This window comes from Colobus angolensis, unplaced genomic scaffold (genome assembly GCF_000951035.1).
Source record: "Colobus angolensis palliatus isolate OR3802 unplaced genomic scaffold, Cang.pa_1.0 Scaffold290, whole genome shotgun sequence".
NCBI classification, from domain to species: Eukaryota; Metazoa; Chordata; class Mammalia; order Primates; family Cercopithecidae; genus Colobus; species Colobus angolensis.
Window position 1 is genome coordinate 357,317 of NW_012116155.1, and position 23,993 is coordinate 381,309.

Consider the following 23,993-nt stretch of genomic DNA (forward strand, 5'->3'; position numbering starts at 1 on the left):
TAATTTAATTATTGATATGGTTCATTTATAACTACTATTTTACCATTCACCTTCTATTTTCTTTATTCTGTTGTTCTGCTGTTCCTCTTTTCTCAGTTTGGATCAATGTGTTTTTTTTTTATTATTATTCTTTTTTTTCCCCTCCACTTTGGAATATTTGCTGTATGAATTTTGCAATTTGTTTTAGTGTTTACTCTAGTGAATATATTATACATTCACATTTTTCATATTCTGCCTAAGGTTCATGTTTTACAACTGTAACAGAGCAAAGATTATTTCAAGCATAATTCAATTCATTCCTATCCTTTGTGCTACTGCTGTCCTATATTAATTCTACATATTTAATACCAATAATATAAAGTTCCTTTTTTATTTTTGTCTTAAAAAAAGGAGAAAAGATGGCCAATATGTACTACTTTTTGAACTCCTTATTTTTTTCTAGAAATTTGCATTGTCTTGGATGTATCACTCGTCTTCAGCCTGAACATTAGCTATCATCTGTGCCAGGGCAAATTTGCTGTTAATAAATTCTTTCAGATTTTATTTATTGGAAATATCTTTATTTTATCCTTGTTCTTGGAGAATATATTTGATCAATATAAACTTCTGGATTAACAGTTTCACATTACTTTAAATATTCTATTTTATTGTCTTTTGTACTTCCTTGTTTCTGTTGAGAATCTAGTTGTCATGAAGATTGAAAATCCCTTGTATATAATATCCTTATTTAAGATTTTCACTTTATCTTTTATTTTTAGCAGTTTGATTATGATATCTTTAACTTTGAATCTGTTGTGCTCATTCCTGCTTAAGTTTGGTGGAACTTCTTGAAAATGAAAATTTTTGTGTTTTAAGCATATTTGGTGTTTTTCTCAATATTTCTTTGTATAATTTGTAGGTCCTCATATTTTCCTCCTATCCCCCTGGAAATTCAGACATGTGCTTATTAGACAAATTGATATGATATCATAGTTGATTAAATCCCTATCTATATATTTCCTCAATTATTTTCTTTTTCCTTAAGATAGGATTATTTATATTTGTATGTCTTTAATTTCATTCTTCAGTATTCATTCTTCAGTATTCAAGCTGTGCATTTTTTTTTTTTTTTTTTTTTTTGAGACAGAGTCTCGCTCTGTCGCCCAGGCTGGAGTGCAGTGGCACGATCTCGCCTCACTGCAAGCCCCACCTCCCAGGTTCACGCCATTCTCCTGCCTCAGCCTCCCGAGTAGCTGGGACTACAGGCGCCCGCCACCTCGCCCGGCTAGTTTTTTGTATTTTTTAGTAGAGACGGCGTTTCACCATGTTAGTCAGGATGGTCTCGATCTCCTGACCTCGTGATCTGCCTGTCTCGGCCTCCCAGAGTGCTGGGATTACAGGCTTGAGCCACGGTGCCTGGCCAAGCTGTGCATTTTTAATTTCATATATTGTACTCTCCAGTTCTAGAATTTTCATTTGTTTATTTTTTTCTAGTTTCAATTTCTCAGTGGTCTTTGTCTGCTAATTTAAAACTCTGTGTTACTTTGGGTTCTATTGTCATTAACTGTTTTTTTTAATTGATTATGAGTATACTCCATTCTTCATGTGTCTCATACTTTGATTGCATGCTTGACATTGTGCTGGCTACACTGCAGATATTTGAATATATCACTGTCTTTTAATGAATGTTAAATTATCTTCTGTAGGCAGTTAAAATACTGAAACTTTTTTGATGTTGTCAGACTTTAAAAATAAATATTTTTATAAGTCTATATCATTTGTAAGCTTAGTTCTAAGATACATCTCTTACACTAAAGCATAGCTCTTATTCTAAAAGCCTGAGTTATCTCCTTTTAGTCTCAGCCAAATGCTTGAGGTGTTTGCAAAGTGTTCTTGTGGCTACTCTACTCTGGCTAAATGAGAATTACAGTATTTCATAGTAGTGGAAGAACTCTGGTACCGCTACTCTACTCAGCCTCATTGCAACCACAGGTTGACCAAACTAAGCTTTTCAGAGTCTTCCTGTCTGTATAGTGCAGTCTTCGCCAGAGACTCATAGTGAACTCCCATGCATGTGTTTGTGGGGTTTCTGGAAAGTTTCTTCTTCTCTGTTACCTTTTCCCACAAATCCTGGGCACTCTAGCAGTTCAAACTTCAGACTTCTGCCTCCTCAGCTCAGGAAGACTATTGTTTGCTTTGGGCTTTACCGTCTAGTACCATGGTAGTCAATAATGGTCCTCTTTAGAAAGTTGGTATAATGTATAATGTATACAAAAAAAGCATGAGCTTTTTTCTTTTTTTTCCCCCATGACCCTGTTATTTTTATTCCCCAAGTTTTGAAAACAGTCACCATTATTTTTTTCAAAATTTTTGTTTATAGAAAGGGGGCAAATCTGGCACTAATTGTTTTTATTCATGCTCAGAAACAGAACTTTTATTACTAATTATATTTGGAGCTGAATATAATGGTGGATAATAAGTGGTCTTCAAAAATCATATGTCTAATGTCAGGTATAGTGAGCAAGAAGAAGCTATGCACTAAAAATTTTGGTTTAGTTGTAGTCCTATAATGATACATAATTATAGAAGAGGGACCACACTGGGTCTTAAATTTTTGTGCCAATAGATTCACTGAGATACAAACATATGTGGCGAAGGGAAGCCTACACTAAATCCCAGAAAAAAAAAGAGATGTCATTAAGTTTAGAAGTTAGGTGGAATTTAACTGATCCAGTGAATGAATCAGTTGGACAGACCAGATTCCTTTGTAAATATACTGAAAAATATGAAAATACTAAAAATGGAAAAAGAAAGGCTTCAAAACACAGGTATAAAATGATTCACTGAAATTTCAAGACCTTGGTGGATTCCCAGTATGAATGTTCTCTGAAAGCATGTTTACAATATATCTCCTGCCTCTGGATAAAAAGAAGGAGAACAATTTATATGAAATGTCAAAAATAAGGCAAATCTATACAGATATTACTATGTTTGTCTATTTCTTTTTCCAAGAGAATAGACCCAGTCCCAGGATACCTGACACATGGTGATGTTAACAAAGAAAGAACGTGGAACTCTTTCCTCAGTAATATGTGTTTTTAAAAAAAGAGAGCGAGATCCTTTAGCCTGTATTTCTTCCAAAAAATTCCCATTCCAGAGATCTTGCATAAACTTCTAACCATCATGTAAACCAGTAGCATGACTTACAAAGAATGTAGTAGAGAATTTAATGGGTCAAATTCATTCAATGGAGAGATCTCAGCTCAAAATAATTAGTGAGTACCATGTTCATGAGATCACATTTTTATATTTCATATATAAGTAAGAACACGTTATATTTGTCCTTCTGTCCCTGGCTTATTTTACTTAACATAGTGTCCTCCAGTTTCACCTATGTTACAGAAAATGACAGGATTTGATTCATTTTTATTGCTGAATGTGTGTGTGTGTATCACATTTATTTTATGCATTCATCTTCTGATTGAACTTTAGTTTGATTCCATATCTTGGCTATTCTGAATAGTGCTGCAGTAAAATGGAGTTGCAGACATCTCTTCATTGTAAAAATATGAATGGAAAAGGATTTGATTAATATATACAAAAATACAGTTAAATGGAAGGGATAAGTTGAAGTATTCAACAGTATAATGGAGAAATTATAGTTAACAATAATTTATTTCATGTTTCAAAATAGCCAGAAGAGAAGATCTGGAATCTTCCCAACACAAAGAAATGATAAATGTTTGAGGTGATGGACATCCCAATCATCCTGATTTGGTCATTACACATTACATGCTTATATCAAAATATCACATTTATCCCATAAATATGTACAGCTATTATATATTAATACAAATTAAAAATTTAAAAACCTGGAAGGTATTTTGTTTAACTTTTTTTTTTACTTTTGTATGAAGCACAGTTACTAGTATTAGTCTATATTTCTCTTTTTTCTTTTAGGAGGCAGCTGTCTTTTAAATAATGAATAATTGGCCTTACTAGAAGAAACTACCTTGTAAATAGTTTTAACTGGCAATGAGCAAACAGTTGAGTATGAAAAAACAAAACAAATTTTTAATAAATCACATAAATTATCTCTTTCTGATCTTATTCTTTAATGCCTAGATCTACAGGTATCTGAATAAAATTAATAAATATCCTAGGAAATATATAAATAACAGTATAATTTTATATAACACCCTTACTATCTTTAGCACAACGGAAAGTAAAAAAAATATTTATAGTGTAGTGGAAAACATAAAAATGTACTTGCAGTATGACATTATCAGTGCAACTCAAGGCAATCTACCACAGGTCGTGAAACTCAGAAAAGACCTCACCAAGTTTGTGGTGGCAGATGGACTCAAGAAAGCATTCTAGAAAGAAGTGATGTCCTTGATGAGTCTTAAAAGATTAAAGTAAATATCTGACTGCACTGAGTAAGACAACACTTCATAAAGAAGGAATAACATGAAAAACTTTAAAGACACACCAAGGGAAACTTCCATTAATGTGTTTACAGTGCAACATGAAAGTTAAACAGAGAACAAAGGAGGCATGTATTCGTTTTCTTATTTGAGAGTAATTTTCTAGGAGATTTAAGGTTATAAAGATATTTGCAGTTTAGATAGATTATACAAGGGGGATGTTTTTCAGGAAAATCCATCTTAAAGTAAAAAGTACACTCGGAATCAAGAGATGGTTACCTGTAATTAAAGCCCAGGTGACAGGTGTCATATAGAGGTGGGACAATTGTTATAAATAAATACTTAGTAAGTAAAATCTCTAGGACTCTGTGATTGACTATATGTGGGAGAAGCTGGAGGTGAAACTAATAGGCAACTGTCAGGTTTAAACTTGTGTGGCTGAGCTGATGGAAGTATAAGGAGATATACCGAAGGATGATCAGGCAGAGGAAGAATGAAGAAGTGTTCAGTGTGATTGAATTTGACTTTGAGGTATTCATATAGAACTCAGGTGAAGTCTCAGTGAGGAAGTCTAGGCTGGGGTAAATTTTAAGATTCATACCATATTGAAGATTGTAAAAACCATAAAAATAGTAAGTTCAGCTTGGGAAGAAAATATAGAATTTTAAAAGAGGGGGACAAGGATGAAACTCTAGGGGACATGAGAGTTTAGAATATGAGGGCAGAAAAGAAACAGAAATAAGAAAAAAATATATTACTGTGTGAGGAATGAAATAGGAGGGCCATTAAATTATGGAAACATAACCTTTCTAACAGATATTGCTAGGAGAACTTGATACCCACATGCAAACAATGGAGCTGAGCCCCTCCTTCACAAATACACAAAAGTTGGATCAGAGACCTATCTTTAAGATCTAAAACAGTGAAAATCTTAGAGTAAAACAAAGGCATACATAATCATAACCTAGTGTGAGGCAAAGCTATCTTAGATACAACCTCAGGAGCATAATCCTAAAATTAAAAGTAGGTGAATTGACCTTTATCAAAATTAAAAATATTTGTGCTGCAAATGACACCAACAGGAAAGTAAAAAGACAATCCATGGATTAGGAAACATTTGCAAATCACATATCTAAGCGGGATTTATACCCATTATATGGACAGAACTCTTACTATACAAAAATAAAACTCAAAAATTAATTGAAAAAAACAATTTAATAAATGTATCTTCAAAAATGTATTTGAATAGCTGGTATACATATGAAAATATGTTGTTCATGATTATCAGATAGATGCAAATAAAAACAATAAGACTTCATATCAGCTAAGATGGCTATAATGATAGATAAATAATTGCAACTAACAAGCTTAAGGTTGTAAAGCAATAGATATATTCATATATTACTAATGAAAATGTAGAATGGTGCAACTATCTTGAAGAAGAGTTTGGTAGTTTCTCAAAATGTTAAACATAGAGTTACTGTATGATCCAGGAATTCCACTTCTAGGTATATATCTAAGAGAATTGAAAACAGATGTTCGCACAGAAACTTTTATGTGAATGATCATAGCAGAGTTTTTCATAATAGCAAAAGTATGAAAACAACTATAATAAACATTAACTGATGGATGGATAAACAAAATGTGGAATATCCATACAATGGAATATTATTCAGCAATAAAAAGAAATGAAGTAATGATATATGCCATAATACAGATGAATTTTAGAACATGAATGTGAAAGAGTAGTCATATGAAACCAGATACAGCATGATTTAATTTATATGAAATGTCAAGATTTGGGTCCATCCATAAAGAGAGAAATTAGATTGGTGTCTGCGGAGGGTCAGGAGAAGGGATAAAGTGGGGACGAGTGAGTGATTACTCACAGGTACAGGATTTCTTCTGGGGATGATGAAAATGTTCTGGAATTATACAATGATGATGATTTCATAATCTGTGGATGTGTATAAAAACACTAAATTACACACTTTAAGATGGTGAAGTTTTTAGTACCTGAATTAAATATCAATAAAGCTGTTTTTAAAATAGCTTCTGTATCTCCTAATCCTAGCACTTTATAGAGACTCAGCACAACTGCTTGGCTTTTCCTGATATTCTTTATCAGACTTGGGTACAGTTACTACAAACAATGCTTGCTGACTCCAGTGTTAGGGCTCAGCATAGGATAAGTAGTTTAAGATAAGAGAATTGCTATCTGTACTGCTATATCTTTAAAATTCATTTACCAGTTCTCCAAAGCCACAAAATTTATTCTGAATTTAAGCTTTTATGTGACAATGTGGACAGAATGTCATGGGTGATGGAGATTCCTAGTTTTGTAATTTTCCTAGAAGAAAAGACTTCTGCTGAGAGACACATCTGTACTTGAATTCAAAATAATACTTCAATTCTCTAAATCTGTGGGAGCTTCCAGAGTCTCACTTACGCTCACCATTTAAGATGTACTTCCCTACTATGTTACTCTCATGCCCTTCCAAGTTAGATGTCTTTTGGGGAGATTTATTTTCCTTTGTGACTTGCAGTAAATGCACAAAGGTCAACAAACTTTGTGGTTCTTTATAGATATACAATATAGATACAGTGTAAAGAAAGTTCATTCTGATTTTTTTTATTCATTGACATTAGGTAATTTGATTGTTTTATGCTATATGTCTAGTTGAAAGTAATAAAACTTAGGTTGGGGAAAGTTTTTTCTTACATGTGTATTTTTTTTTCTCAAAGAAGAATACATTTTGAAGTATTGTAGACTGAATTTGAATGCCATCACCACTATATAAGTCTCTGAATGACCTTGAGCAAGTTACTTAACTACTCTGAACCTGTCACCTTAACTGGAAAAGATAAAAATAATAGAAATAACTACCACATTTGGTTTCTATGATTAGGACATAAGATAATGGTGCAAAGTTGTTATATAAAAACGTGTTCTACAAATATGAGTGTTATTTCCTGTTGTACACAGTTAAAAAAAAGTCCAAGTAGCCTTATGTCTTTGTTGAGTATACAACTCAAGTAATCTCCTTCAAAGTGAGCAGGGAATCTACTGTTAGAAAACCCTGGCAGGAGCAAACTAGAGTTTATATTTTACTTGGAATCAGAGTTCTGTTTTAGAAAAGTGTGGTGTTATTTTTTTTTCTTTGTAAATGATATGCAATTCACATGTTAGTTTATTTGTATATGCCTACTTATTAGGCATATACAAGATCCATAATGTTGTGGATCTTATTATTATTGCCCAAGGGGCTAATATTCACTTTTCAAAACTTATTACTCATCTAGTTTAGCAGCTCAAGATTTTGAAGCAAATCTGTATTATATGCATGTGTTAACCTTCAATCCCATTTTTTTAAAAAAAGTAAATTAGATGGTTAAACTTTTAGACTTGCATCCTCTTTAAAATCAAGCTTTACAGCAAATGCATTTTTCCTACAAATGTCTTTGAAAATGAGATTGAAGAGGATGTATCATCTAAATTTTTCTATAAAGAACTTGCCCCTGAAATAATTGGAACATGACCTGAACCCTTTGGATAGGAATTCCTGGATACAGCTGTCCATTATCTTTTGGGACTTTGGTGCACCTCACCCTTTACTGAACCCAACTTTGTGTCAAACACTGGGCTAGGAGTGCTAGGTGTGATGTTTGAGGCATTTTTTCTTCGGACTTCGTAGAACCAATTGTTTTTGTTTATATATATATATAGTCAGATTTTGATGATATTCAGTCTGCTCATATCTATAATAGTGATATTAACATCTATTTCACTAGGATGGCTCTTGTGAAGATTAAATTAAATAATGTACGAAGATTGCTTTATACACAGTTATATAACCAGGATAATATCCCGATGGAATTCTCATTCTCTCTCTCTCTCTCTCTCTCTCACACACACACACACACACACACACGCAATATCATGTTATAAAGATCCTAGAATTGAATATCTCAGTAGCAGAGATAGTAGTTCTATTTCTCAGAATTGCTTTTGCAAAACGGTGTTTTGGATTAGAATTGTACTATTTAATTTTTCTAATTAAATTTTCTAAATAGAGCCTATTAAATATTGGATGTTTATGTTAGAACATTAAAAAATATAGAAAACAAAATGACCTACAAAACCTCTACCTTCCAGTACCATCATTCCGAGTTGATTATTGTTAACATCTTAATGATTTTTGTCCGCTAGGTCTCCTTGATGAGTTTCACCTGAGGAAAAGGACTCCTTCAGGTGTGTGAACTTGAGCCACTAGGTCCAACCCCATTGGCAGTTGCTGGTACAGACGACTGAAATCAGAGGAAGATCAGAAATCTTCAAAACCCAGAGCAGCAGATGTCTTAACGGTCCCGAAACGTTCTTAGGTTCTTTGCAGTCAATATTCACGGGTTAAGAAGCTTGCAATGCCATGACGGGCTGAGGGTGCATTTCTGGACGCTGCTTACTCCCGCTTCCTTCCATCTGTTTCAGGCAAATCATTATGCAGTTCTAATTAGAACAATCTTCTAAACACTCTCTCCAGAGCGACATTCTTCCAAACACGGTTTATGCAGGCGAGAGACACCTTCCTAGGACCCTAAGCGTCAGGAAGTCTCTCCCAGTGAATTGGATCTCATCTCCTGCCGAGTACGCAAGTTCAATTATTGGCAGATTTGGTTTCTACTCTCCGCGCCCCGCCCCGCGCCATCCCGGGGAGCAGCGGGAATAAATGATCCGCCCCTGGCCGGTACTCACCCGACTGGCCAGAGCGCAGCGCGGTGACCGAAGCGCGCGGGGCGATCGCGAGGCGCCCCCTCCCTCTCCCCGCGCCGCCTCCAGCGCGAGTGACAGCGCGTCCTCCGGGCTCCGGAGCGGCGACGCCGAACAATCCCGGGCAGGGCTCGCCTCGCCGGTGACATCACTCCTGAAGATACTCCTCGCTCCCAGCGCCTGCCTTCCCCAGGCGTCGTCCGTGTGTCCATCTCCGCCTTTTCGCTGCCGAAGAGCGCTCATCACTGGCTGGGGACAGAGCCGGGCACCGAGGAGCGACAGGATCCCGAGGAGGAGAGAGAGCGAAGGCAGCGAGGGAAGGAGGACCCCGGCAGGCAGCAGCATGAAATTCAGCCCAGCGCACTACCTGCTGCCTCTCCTGCCCGCGCTGGTCCTCAGCACCAGGTGAGTCCAGGAGCGTGAGTGACCTGAGCCCAGGGGCGCTGCCAGGGCGAGGTTGGTCCTACTGTGGGTCACCAGTGGGAGCTAAGGCACTTCAGCTGTTTGCATCTCCCGCCTAAGCAAGAGGGACGCTGTATGGTTTGGGCTCTGACATCCTTCTGAGAGAGCAGAGCCCTTTTCTAGTTATCCCAGCCCCTGGAGAAAGTCTTAGGATTGCTCTCAGTGAGGGATCAAAAGCTTTCTCTTCAGAAGGAGAGACATTTTACCCTCCGGTCCTATTAGTAGCCAACAGATAACACGCGGTGAAAGAACAAAATAAAGAACGGAAATAGACAAGGAGGGAATTACCACCAGGCAGTGTCTTTACATTGAAGTTGTCTTAATAGCCATAGAGCTTCTCCCTTCCCCCAAGTGTGCCTGATTTAAGGAAGTGGAAACCAGAGAAAACAGATTAATCTTGGAAGATGCTAAGACTTGTACAAAAGTTCCTGGACTCCTAAAATGGCCTGTTTCAACGTCTTGGATAAGCCTAGTGATAGGCGTTTTCTTTTTACTGTCTTGTGAACAGGTCTAATTAAAGAGCACAGAAGGAGATTAAAAGTTAGAAGACACACTCTCAGAGTGCTGATGCAGAGACCCTAGTCAGAAACAATTAAGTACTGTACTCCATCACTGGGCATGGATGGGACTTTAAGCCCCATTACAGAGGAGCTATTTTTAGTGGAGATTTAAAATGCAGAGATTGAGAAGAGTTTTGTGACTCCCCACTGTTGATCAAATCCCAAAGTTGTGATGGGTTTGTTTTTTGCTTCCACAAGCTCAGCACAACGGTGGACTGTTTAGTTGCCCAGGACTGAGTCTTTATTCTGCATGCCCTTAGCATCATATTGGCAGCAACCTCTTTCCCTTGGCTACTATAAAATAACCCACACAGGATGAAGATCCTTTCTAATCTACATGAATAGAAACATTATTTGATTGTGCATCTGATGGCAAATAACGTGGGGATATAGGGTTGTTCCTAATTCTGAAATGGAAAAGGATGAAGAAAACTTTCTCTTACAAACCAAGTCTGTAAAATTCTTGATTCCATTCCTAATCTACACACCTTCTTTCAGGCCTGTGTAACCAAACTTTTCTTTTAGTGTAGAGACTATTTCATTTACCCTCAATAATTGATAAATTTAGTCTTTCCTTGCAAACAAAGCCCAGGTGACTTTACCAGATTAAAATGAAATGTGAGTTTGATTCTTCATTTTCTCTAAGGTTTGCTTGTCACTTCAAGTCATGAAGTGCAGATGGTTTTAAAGAAAGCTAATTTGTTTCCCAGTATTATGATTAGTTTATCTAAATACAGAGCCCATTTTAATATTTGTGGTTAGCTCTCAACAGTTCAATACAAATTATGCATGACAGTTATTCTTTAAATTCTTGCCATTCACTCTTATGTTGTGATTTAGTCTTCTAGAGAAAGGAAATGTTCTAACTTTGGACACTTAAGTCAATGCCAGTCAACATAAGCATAAAATAGTAAATACTTAAACAATAAAAATCCAGCCCACAGTGATTTTAGACTGTGAACATCGCTAGAGTTCCAAAAGTACATTTGCTTTTTAAGGATACTATAATTATGAAAAAGCTATATAGTCTCTAGCTTCCAAAGTTTTCTTGTTCATTATCTAATGCAGGGTCAAAAAGCCATTATCTTTTCCTTGCACGAAAGTGTTGATTTTGATAGGGATAAATTTCTTTAAAAATAGTTAACACATTTATTACAACAAAACCTGGAATAATCATCTAGTTCACTTTAGTTTTGAAACTTCTGCAATGCTTGTGGTATGTGAAAACTATGACTGGTTATTAAATTTTACCAGAAGAGAATGCTGGGTTTGAAAAAAATGAAATGTTCATAATAAGTAGCATATCTTATTAGTGTGATTACTCTGTAGCAATTCATTTTACTAGATACCCAGAATACCCTGTGATATTGAACAAATCTGAAAAGGAATACCATACTATCACTGTCATTTTGCAAAGAAGAGATTATGTTTTAAAGATCTCTAACAGAAGATCATTCTCTGTATAATTTATCAGTTCTTATAGGCACATGGTTAAAGTGTAGATTAGAACCTAAACTGAGCAGCTTTGCAAGGACAGTTGTGTTAGTAGGGATGAGCTTATTGTCCTGCTGGGAAAAGCTGAGTGGTTCAGCCATGGCCACCTGTGACAGTGGGTTTTCTCGCCAAAGACTTCTGTTAACTTCATTTCTTAGTCAGGAGTCGTGTATGTGAAGCAAATGGTATTTCACAGGTTTAGATCATGCTGGATGCATTAGCAGGGGGTGGCAATTGCTAGTTTTTCCTATAGCCTTTGAGTAATCTCACCTGTCTTTTATTGTCAAACTCTTTCCAAAGTGTAGGTAATACAGAGCAGAGACTCTTAATGAGAAAAAAGAGATTTGTTTTATTCTATCTTTCTTTGAGTGCATTGCCTTAATACTTTGCTATCTTATTTCCAATAGGTCTGAAGTTCAGTTGTATTTTAAAGTAACCTGTTCACTGAAACAAACGCTGCAGGTGAAAAGGTAGTCTTTTGACTGTGTTGTGAACAGGTCTAATGGTATCTAGCCCACAGCAACTATCCTGTCTTTTAAATAGACATTTTTGAATAGAAAATAATACTGCCTTTTAAATAGACGTTTTTGAATAGCTTTCTCCTTTTGTTTGTTCCTCCTCCTCACCTTTTCTGAAGCAACTTTAGATGCTGAAGCACAAAATCCTATAATTTAATCACAGCGAACATCAATGGCCCCCAATCAGACTTAATGTATTTGTCCTGAAAGAAAACGAAATGTTCACTTTACACAAAAGCCAAGTATTTTTTTCTGTTTTACTGGTAAACCCCATAGAGTTTTAAAAAAAGAAAAAGAGCTGTTTAATTTCCTGGCATATGGTCTCTTGTGTTTAGAAAATGCATATAAATTACAAAAAAATCAAGTTAATCATATGAATAATGTAACTAATACAGAAACTCATTTAAACTGTACACAAATAAATGTGGTCAAAGAAAGCAAGCGTGTTGGTTTAATAGCTTTGGAGAAGAATGACTACTTTTAAGATAGCCTTGTTGTATAGTATTAAATTGCTATTCCAAGATAGCCAGTAATTGACTTCAGAAGGAAGTAGTATAGGTATTGAAAGTAATGGTAGGGTGAAAAATTCTTTAGAAGTTCTTGGTGAAAAGGAACCCATGGAGTGCTGGAGAAGGCTTGTGCTTTATTCTGCGGAACCTCTGTTCCTTTATGCTGTGGTTATACTCTCGATGCCTTTGGATTGTTAACTTTTAAATGACTTAATAGGGAGAGAGACATGGCAGGGGAGGAGTGAAGGTCTACTGACTTCTGGTGGTTTTCCGTGAAGCAAGAACTTTGAGGACATGATCGGTTATAGTCCTCCCAATAGGAGTCACCTTAGAGGTCTCTCCTGGGCCCTCTGATCAGCAGTCACACTACATGTTTATTTTGGAATCTTTTTAGATGATAGTATATATTGAAGATGCCCCAGACTATTTGTTCCATGAATTAAACTAACCTCAAGATCAACTTATTTGTAGAATAAAGGACAAGAATCACAATAAACACAATGAGAACACACAACAAATATTTCCACCCAAATAAATTTGATGCAAGAAGCAGTCTTACCTTAACCCTCCTGAAATAGTTTGAGACAATATGAGTTTCTTTCCTAAGTCCTGTGCACAGTGTCTGCCACACATGACATTTTATAGGATGCTACCTACATTCCTTTATTTATGATAAAAATTGTACCTTCCATGTAAATGTGATAGAGGAATGGCGTTCTTAAGAAGACATTAACACACAAATATTCTGACTTCTCAAATTGCAGTTTTGGACCTTAGTTGCCTATTTCCAATAGCAGTTTTAAAAAATGACTTATCTGGTTATTATCTTTGTGGATTGAATTTTCTCCATGACTAATGATAGGGACACCTCAAATATTTGATTTGTCTGTACAGTTGTACTTAACCAAACTCCATGTAATTGAAAGGAAGAACTTGACCTTCTAACCAGGAAGCAAAGATAACTGAAACCACTGAGGAATGCATGATTCTAATGAAAAAATGTTTTCTCATGTGTGTTATAAGAAACTATGTGTGCAGCTGTTTCTCAGTGACTTCTAGAAGATTTGCTAAAATCCCTTTTACAAATAGTGCTAAATCATTTAAGTAACCTGATTAAACAGGCACTGTTTAAAATTATGGTTCCTTTTCTGAGAAATCCAAAAAGACTCTCTGAACTTGTCTTCATCCCTGTAGACATGTCTTTGATGTTTCATTATCATACATTAAGAATGTGCCTGCCAGCAGTCAGTTATTGCATGAATCATCAGGGCAACAAAACAATAGATTAGTTGTATATATCCATAATCTAGTCATATACGCAAATCATTGTATGTAAAACAAAATTGGGTAAATAACAAAATTTTACACAAATTTCTAAGTGTGAATGAAGGAAAGAGTAATTAATGCCAATTAAGGGTTGTCTGGGGCAACTTCTACTTTCCAAAGATATTGAGAAGAAAAATATTTTGTAATCAGCCTCAATATCCTGCCACACTTACTATATGTTATTAGGTAAGCTTCTTATCCTCTCTATCCAGTTTTCTGATGTAGAACCCAGACCTTCTTGTAACACCTACTTGAGAAGGTAACAGTCTTCAATTGTAAGGACTGAATGAGTTCATCCATGAAAAGAGTTTAGCATATTCCCTGGAACACAGTAAGTACTCAACAGAGGTTAGCCTGTACAGTTATTATGGTACTATTAATGTTATTTTCATGAAATCTTTGTGATTGATTTGGCTATAGCAGAAAAAAGAAAAAATATATAGATACAAATCAATTAGGTGACATGAAATTAACAAGAAGCACAGTCATCGTCCAAAAAAAAAAAGAATGATTGGTAGAGAAGAGAGGAAGTCAGAGATGTAACGGGGGTTATTTGATTATTAGGCTAGTTCTTCTCTACAGTGTACTGTTTCTTTTTTGTTTGTTTGTTTTTGAGGTGGAGTCTTGCTCTGTCGCCAGGCTGGAGTGCAGTGGTGTGATCTCGGCTCACTGCAATCTCCGCCTCCTGGGTTCAAGTAGTTCTCTGCCTCAGCTTCCTGAGTAGCTGGGATTACGGGCACCTGCCACCATGCCCAACTGATTTTTTTGTATTTTCAGTAAAGATGGGGTTTCACTGTCTCGGCCAGACTGGTCTTGAACCCATGATCCAACCACCCTGGCCTCCCAAAGTGCTGGGATTACAGGCATAAGCCACCGTGCCTGACCCCTCCAAAGTGTTTTTGATGGTGCTGTGCACTTTGGTGAACACCATGAAGATCTGGAATATTTAACTTAATGACTTAGAATGAGATTTAGCATAAAAGTGAATATTTGTCCATTTGTATACCTAATTAAAATGTAATTGCTATAAATTTTGATATGAAATCCAAGCTATGAGTACAAGTGTCAATGAATAAAAGTGGAAGTTTTCAAACTATATAGGTAGGGTAGATTTGAAAGTTTTTATGACTTTACTTTGTACTTCTTCATTGATTTCATCATTTACCAGCAACATTTAAAAGGTACAAATGTTTAGAAAAAATAAAGAAATAAAAGATAGTATTGACATTTTTTTCTACTATGGAGAACAAATTAAGAACCACTGATATAGAAGAAGCCCAACTATTATAGTTTTAAAAACGACTATATGAAAGGGACCTTATATTAAGTCAGTTTTTAAGTAGCTTTAGTGGTTGTTGAGCTTCAACTAGTTTGTACATACATTATCATAAACTTTTCACAGTTATGTAATAAAATTCTGACGATTACATGAACAATATATTTCTCTTTGTTTTGCTATAGATTACTGTGTGAATGTGAATGTGTTGACAATGACATCTATCAACTGAGTGGATCATAGAAAAGGGTGTACTTTAAACACTAAGAGTAGATGAAAGGTACAGATCATGGCAAGCTTGCATCAGAGAAAGTGCAAATATTTACTAAGACTTCTAAGAACTTTGCTTCATGAGTATGAAGACACAAGGTGAAGGTCACCCAAGTAAACAGTGTGCTCTGAGGATTGTTTCATAAACCCTAGGAGACATAATTATGCCGTAGGTAGTGATTGCATTGCAATTATGTCTGAATTGTTTGGTGTTGCTTTCTAGTGTTTTAATATCTTTAAGTGTACTTTTAAAAAGCCTACTATTGGGAAACATACTGTGAACACAAGATTGTGCTCAATCCAAAGCCTTACAATTTAGAGGTGAGAAAACTGAAACCCAGGGTGACTGAGACTTGCCCAAGGTCATAAAGGGAAACAAACTAGAACCCAGAACTTTCCACTATATTCATTCTGTTCTGTTATGTGACTGTTCTCTATGATGTAGCTCTTCTGTAATTAAGCAACATGTGTCTAGTTGGTACCTACAAAACATCCAGAACTATTCTAGTTATTATGGAGTATAAAGTAACTTAAAAATAAATTACCTCACCACATGTAATCATCATAGAACAACAGGCCATAAGACAAAGGGAATTACAGTAATAAGAAGTTGAATATCCTGTATTCAGTAGATTTTTGAAGAATAAGCTAGAATAAATAAGATTCTAGGTCATTTTCAAAACTCAAAGCAGCGCCATTAATGAGTTCTCATCATTGCACATAATTTACCTCCCAAAAGATACATCTATCATGGTTCCTGCTGACCTTTCAGTTGTATAGTAAGGTGATATTTTTGGTGCCTTTGAGATCTTTCCATTGAAAGTATTTCCTATAACTATAGTTCTCAGACATTTGCTCATATAAATCTCACTTGTTAAATCTATGCTGAAACTGTGCTATTTCTCAATGGGCAGTGTGCTAACTATCTTGGAAAGATGTGTTCCTTAATATGTTCATACCCGGCTTTAATGTAAGATGACATTACATTTTCTTTGGTTTACATTTCTCTACACTTTCGTCATAGCTTGTGTGAGGATGATATAGTTATAGCTATATAATATTTTTAGGTTCAGATGGTTGTAGATTATTCTACCTGCATATGTTATAAGCTCTTCACCTTTGCATATGTTCTTTAACCATTCTGAAACTTAATTTTCTCCTCTATAAAAAGTAAAATAATAACATCTAACATTTAGTGCCATTAAGATTGAATCAAATGTATTTAAATTGTGTCTCAGGGCACATAACTGTGCCTTGTAGTCCCTCAGAAAATTCTAAGACATGTTTGTTATTACTATACATAGATATGACAACTTAATATATTTATTTTATATAGAACACCTCAAGCAATCAACATGTAATTTAATAATTTTATTAAAATTCAAAGTAAATGAAGTCCTTTAATTTCATAGTTCTATACTAACATAGCCAAAATTATAAAATTATAATTTTTTTTCTAATAAGATTCTCCTGGGGCCAGGGCAAGTAGGAAACTAACCCAATGAATGACTTTCATGAAGATGTGAAACATTACCCATTTCTGTGACAGAATGCACTTTAGAGAGTACCTAAAGAGAAAATGCTTTACTCTAATTTCTAATCCTTGCTGATAATTAAATAAGTGAAGGTCATAAGCATTTGGCATCTCATCTTCAGTTTCCTCTTTTCATTTTTTCCTTTCTTGTTTAGAAAATAAATGAGACTAAAAGTGTGCAGTGACTCACTGTCTTCCAAACCAGTTCTCAGAAACGAGTTAAGGTATCGATCAGGTCCTAGGACCTTCATCTCATGTCCCCTGTGAAGGATGTGACTTCTTCTGACTTCCTCCTGCCTGTCCTGCAGAGAGTTATGATGGTTTCTGGCCATCAGATTCTGATTCATAACATACTACTACCATCTAGAATCACTTACTCAGTGAGTGCTGATAAATGGAGTCAGGGAGTGTAGGGGAGGAATGGAGATGACAAGAGGTGTTTGTCGTGTTGCATGAGGTTAAATCCAAAAGAATGTGAGCTTAAATGGAGACTCTGAATCAGACTTACTTGTTATACGCATTTAGAAATGTCAATGAATATCTCTTAGCCATATTTAACAGTGCCTCTCTTATAGAAACGTCAAGAGGATTGAATAAACTAATGTATAAAGGGTAGCATCCAGCACAGAGAAATACAGCTCACTATGTTGACAGTCTTACATTATCTAATTAAAGTTTTACCCTACCAGGTTGTACATGAATGTCAGCAAGAGAGATCATTGAGAAAACCTCATGTGGCATAGGCAAGTTAGAATTGTTGATGAAGAGATTGTGGAGCTCACACCTAACCTCCTTTATGACAAACTGAAAAACCAAATAAAATGGTGTTTTTCCTTCAAGAACATGCAGCTAATTTGGGGCTAATGTGGAGGCCAATTCTCTATTATCTTAACCAATTTCAGATGGGAACACTAATTTAAATACCTACAACTCTTCTAAGGGAAAAAAAATAAGGAAAGTCAGTGTTACCTGACCTGGTTTCTATCTGGTGCCTGGTTTCAAATTATGTTGCTAATAGGGTTAAATATTAAATATAGGTATAAAATAATTATTACAATTATATTTCCATATTCATTGTTTTAAAGAGGGTTCATTGTTCAAGTTTACCTACAGGCAGCAGGACTAAATGTGTAAATCATAAAACAAGGGCAGCATAACATTAACAAGACAATTGACAAGTTGAAGCTCCTGGACTTCTAAAATTAAGTAATCCTACAATGGGGTAAGTTTGGTCATGACCTGCAGGGAATGTTCCAGAAGAGGGACTAGGATTGTAGAAAGGAAGGAGAAACTTAGCACAATTGAGCTACTGGAATGTAGTGTGCTTGGAAAGAGACTATAAGAGTGGAAGGAAAAGCCCCACTCACTAGCCTTCCCGCTTGTACTTTATATATAATTTTCTCTTTTTTTAACACTTGCAGTCGTTTATTCCAGGCCTTTGCTGTAAACTAAGCATTGGGCAGGAAAAGGTGGGAAAGTCTCTGAATTATAAAAGAAACAAGATAATGTGTGAAAAATTGGAGAAACATCTTAGGAAGACACAGATATGGGCTGCAACTTTATATTGTTGTAGCTTTTGCCTTCAGATGCCACGGAGAAAAATGTGAGCTCCTTCTGCATGTAAGTTCACATAAAAAGTGAGGGGATTTTTTTTCTTTTTCTGACATGACAGTTTAGAAAGATATTGAAACATATCAAATCCCTTTTGTGTGTTCTCTTTATATCTTTATTTCAGTTGGCCATTTTATAGAATTAAACCTACAGGTTAGACCAAGATTTCTGAGGACTAATCATGTCTCTAGAAGTGCTAGCTACTTACTCTTTGTCACTTAATCCTTACCTATGACAACATATTATATTCATATATGACTCATCACTAGGGGCATCTAAGTTTTGCACTAATTAAATGACTATCCCATATTCCCCCAGCTAGAAATTGGTCAGATGCTAGGTTATTATTCTGAGAATGGCTTTATGAATAAAACTATAGGACTGCCTATATAGAATCTAATCTCGGTATAAAGGTACAGTGAAGAAAAGTAATAATCAGTACTACAAATAAGAAAGCAGAAGCTAAACCATACTGGCAAATGGCTGCATGTTTTCAGTAGGTGAGACAGAGTACATTAAACATTTTCTTAAAATAAATCAGCTAAAATATTCATTAGTTTGAAGACCAGCCAAGTAAAGCCTTTATTATAAATACAAAAGTTTGCCAGGTGATACATGTTCTCAATTTAGAGTTTCTCCAAGTATGCTCCTCATTCTAATTGAATGAGAATTACCTGTGAGGATCCTTAAACAGGTTTCAGTTCCTACCCTAGACATTGAATTTTCACTTTAATATGGAACTTGGGGTGATTCCTATGTATATGAGAGCTTAGAAACCACAGCTCTAGTATTTCAGAACTAGTCTAGTATACTTTCATCTCTTTGCCATTTACTCAACATGCAAACTGTAGCTGAAGTCAGGAGAATGGGAAGATGCTGATGTTTTGGCAAAAGTCACGCTTTTACCCGTGTGTATAACTACATTTAGTAAATGAGGATGTCATTGTGCACCAGGCTGCTTTTATCAGTCAATTTAAACGAAAATAATTATCTGCCTCACATACCTTTCTTTAAAGGGCTGAGAAAATGCTCAAATAAATTGTGTAAAATATTTACATGGATTTATCAGGGTGTATACTGTATTTAGAAAATATGTAACAAAAGGTGAAATGTCTGAGATAAGCTACAAATAATTCAAACTTAACTTTATTTCCCTCCCTAGCTTTCATCACTGCAAATTGTGTAATAAAGAGGCGAAAAAACAAGACCTACACATGAAGCCATAAAAATGCTTCTTCTAGTCTACTTAAGACAGGAAATCTGAACTTTCAAAATGAGGAGAAGTAACATTTACCTGGTAAAAATTAATGTTTTGATCATCTTCTCTCTACTCCCCATAAATGGTGGCTGGTTTTGCATGATGTTAAATATTTTTTTTTCAGAGAAATGTGTGCATTAAATAGAATATGCAAATATGCCAGTCATATTTCCCTAGTGCCTAACCTCTGTATCATTAGTTAATTCTCCTAGAGTGAAAAAAGGCTCAAAAGGTAATAAAAATAATAATATAATATTTATAATAATATAAATGAATAATACTTAGCAATTATATAATACCATCAACCAGGTAAATCTTTACAATAAACCTTGAGGTGATGATTGATGTTGCCCTAATTTTATAGCTGTAGAAACTAAGGAGTATGAGATTAGATTACTTGGCCAACATTATAAATGGTAAGCAGTGGAGTCTAAATTCAAAGGCCAGTGGCCCTAGAACATTCATTCTTAATCACTGTACTACAGTGCCTCCTAGGATGTAAAGTGAAGTTCTGGAATGGCCTTAAATTTTGGTGTTGGCTTCATTTATGGGTTCTAGTTGCATGCCCTTCCACAAATAAATAAGTAGCCAACATTTTATATACAGTTAAAGAAGGAAGGCAAAATGTTACTTTTTCTCAGGTAAGCTCACAACTAAAGGTGACAGAAGATCCTTTCTTTAAAGTTCTAACTAAAATGTTTATTTTGTTTTTGTTGTAAAAGAAAAATAATCATATATTAGCATGTTAATATCTTTATGTGTGGAGGTTGTTTTCTAAAAAAATACCAGTGAACTACAGTTTTCTACTGCCTGGCTCCAGATGTCTTCCAAGTGTTAATTGTGGGGCTTAGGAATAAGTGTGTAGAATCAGGCTGACCTGTGGTCTAATTATAGCTTGGTATCTTCTACTTGTGTCATTCCAGGTAGCTGTCTCAATTCCTCAGACTCGTAATTTAATTTTAAAAACTAATTTATAACAGTAGCTAAAAGTTACTGCTTGTTTTCCATGTGTAAGAATTGTACTACAAATTTGTCTAAGTTTACTTTATTTAATGATTTTCAGTGCCTTATGAAGTGCTTTACAGAATGAAAAGCTTTACATTCTTGCTTTACAGAATGAAACATTAAGGATTACAGAAGTTAACATATCTAAGGTCATACAATTAAAAAGGGGTAGAGATGAGACTTGAGCCCATGATTTAATACACATAAGACTCAGAATTCTAATTCCAGGTCAGAATCCTGAGACAATAAATGTTAGCAATAAAATTTTTGATGGCCAGACATTTGGGATGTAACTCAGAAACTAAGGAGCTACTGGGACTACATGTAGACTGATGGGACAAAAAAACTTGTGTCATACACACGTGATGTATGCGATGAGTTCAGGGTACAGTGCACGGTAGGTTCTTGCCCCCTGTTTGCATGCTGACTCTCAAGACATTCCATGTAGGAAACAGTATCACCTTTGGTTTTAGAGATGTGAAAAGCAACAAACTCAACATTCACATTTGGTCTGTCCTGAGAGCCTTACTATATAATAATAACACCCAGATTTTTCTTAGGAAGTTGTTTGGCTGGAACTGTTCTTCCACTGGTAATCAGAAGATGGCACTGTGAAGTATAGTACAGTCATAACTGTTCTAGAATTAACTTATTCATAGACTGATACATTCACCTTGAAATTTGTATCTAAAAAGAGTATGTAATATGTACTACTTGATATATATAGTATATATAATATATGGTATATATTGTATATGTGGTATAGTATATATTATGTAGTGTATATAGTATATATAATATATAGTATATATGTATTATGTAGCATATATTATATGCATATTTTAATAAATACATTTATTACTCATAGACATCTTACATTTTTCTGAATATTTATCCTTAAAAATAGGGTTACATATAACATTTTATATGTTATATATATTATATATACATATATTCTATAGTATATATTGTATGCATATTTTAATAAATATTTTAAACATATTGCTGATAGATACTTGCATTTTTCTGAATACTTATCCTTGAAAGTAGGCTTATTTGATAACACACTATCATTAGCTTGTTCCAGTAATCACTACAGTGTTTCCTCTATGTCTACCTTTTTCTCGAAGGAGTATAGACTTGCAAGTTTAATAATGTATACATTTCCCCTATATATTCTTTTACTCGAGTGACATAACATTAAGTTAATTCTCAAAGACGGCCTCGACAGGTAGTGGGCAATGTGTGAGGGAGACGTAATATCTGGCATTTTTATAGTATTTTAATTTTAATTGTTATACATGCTCATAACTCCTCACAACATTTTATGTAGCAATTCATAATAACCTCATTTTATAGATGAAGAGAATTTTAGTAATGGCAGCCAGGTAGCTTAATCCCAGGGCTCTGAATTCTACATTCACAAGACCAAAGTTGCTTTGGAACCTTAAAAGTTGGGGTGCAAAGGAGGCAGAGTTACTGGATGGCTAACTCTTATGCCTTAAAGAAATAAAAGGAAAGAACAGAATGTACTGAGGATTTAAACTGTGATGCTACCCATTTATATATTTGGAAGAGGAAGCCACAGTTACCAGCCTGGCAGGACTAAAGAAGATAGTGCCTATACAATGTTTGGCAGGTTTTGCCATATTGGTTTTGGTTCTATATTGGCTTGGGTGCATTTCGTAAGTTCCTATAAGAACCTACCTGTAACCCTTGCCACCTTAATCAGTTGAGATTCAGGTTTTTTGGTATGCATGAGAAAATCCCAAATTACAATGCCTTAAAAAAGATATAAATTTATTTCTCTCATACAAAAGGTATATAACAGGCAGGAAATCCAGGACTGGCTGGTTCACTATGGTCAGCAAGTGAGCAAAGAGAGCTGCATTCTAACTTTATGGGCTTCAGGTACTTTAAACTTCATCAACCCTTACTCTGTTAAATATATATACATATACCACATCTATATTATATAACATATTGTTTTGTGTCTGTGTTGATATAAAGATTAAAATGTTAATATTACATATCTACTTCAAGCTAAAAATTCATTTTTTAGTTCTAATTTAAAAAAATAAATATTTGTGGGCCAAAAAATGTATTGTGGACCATTGGCCATTGACTCTGTGCTGCTGTGCCAAGTGGATAAATTAGCCATGTCAGCAAGGACCCCAGCTCCTTCAAGCTTGTTGCTCTGTTGAGGTCTTTGCCCTCATGATCCAAGGTGGCCACGAGATCTCAAATCATCCTTCTAAATAGCAGCATGGAGGAAGGGCACACTGCTTTCCTTTTATGGACACTCCCCGTTTGCTAGTCTTAGTAGAGTAGCTATTCCCATATAAAAGGGAGTCTGGGACTTGTAGCCTTCTTACCTCTGCCATATATTCAGTTAAGAATGTATTGGAAGCTCTGTCATACTGTCTATGCCTTCTCTTCAGACTGTTTATGTAAATCTCTGCTATGTAAATCGATTCAATTGCTCCAAAAGAAGTTGTCTTTTTTGTGTATAGTAAGTTCTTATTTAATGTCATTCATAGATTTTTGGAAACTATAACTTATGTGAAATGATGCGTAGCAGGTTTCCTCCAAAGTCCTTTCTGATGTTGGTGAGAAAAAATATCATTTTGTTCTACATGACAACTTACTGTACAGTGATGTGAAAGCTGGTGCCTGTCACTAGAATTTTTGTAAATAATTAAGAAATAAACGGAAAACAATACAATGACAAGTTTTTTGGATTAGAATCATTATTTTAGCTTACAAGGATGGTAAAAGTTTACATCAGTTGGATATTTGCTAGGAGATAGGGAAAGATAGGGACAGAGCTAGGGAATAGCACTTAAAAGGAGTATTTATAAGTAATAATCTTTATGCGACTAGATATTTACCAATAATAACATAGTATCAGTACATGGTTAAATGTTGAACTTAGGGCATGCTTTCTGGAGGTGACTAAAGGCAAAGTTCGTATGTGTTTTATGATTTATATTGTG

At 35.2% G+C, this 23,993-nt stretch overlaps 1 protein-coding gene across 1 annotated transcript in view; it reads left to right on the top strand.

Annotated features, from left to right (window-relative positions):
- The first annotated feature begins 8,764 nt into the window (after positions 1–8,764).
- LUZP2 (leucine zipper protein 2) overlaps positions 8,765–23,993 on the top strand; it is a 505,100-nt gene continuing 489,871 nt past the window's right edge. The window contains 2 exon segments of the mRNA XM_011949154.1: positions 8,765–9,369; positions 9,372–9,579. Of these exon segments, the coding sequence (XP_011804544.1) occupies positions 9,134–9,369; positions 9,372–9,579 (444 nt within the window). The 5' untranslated portion in view covers positions 8,765–9,133.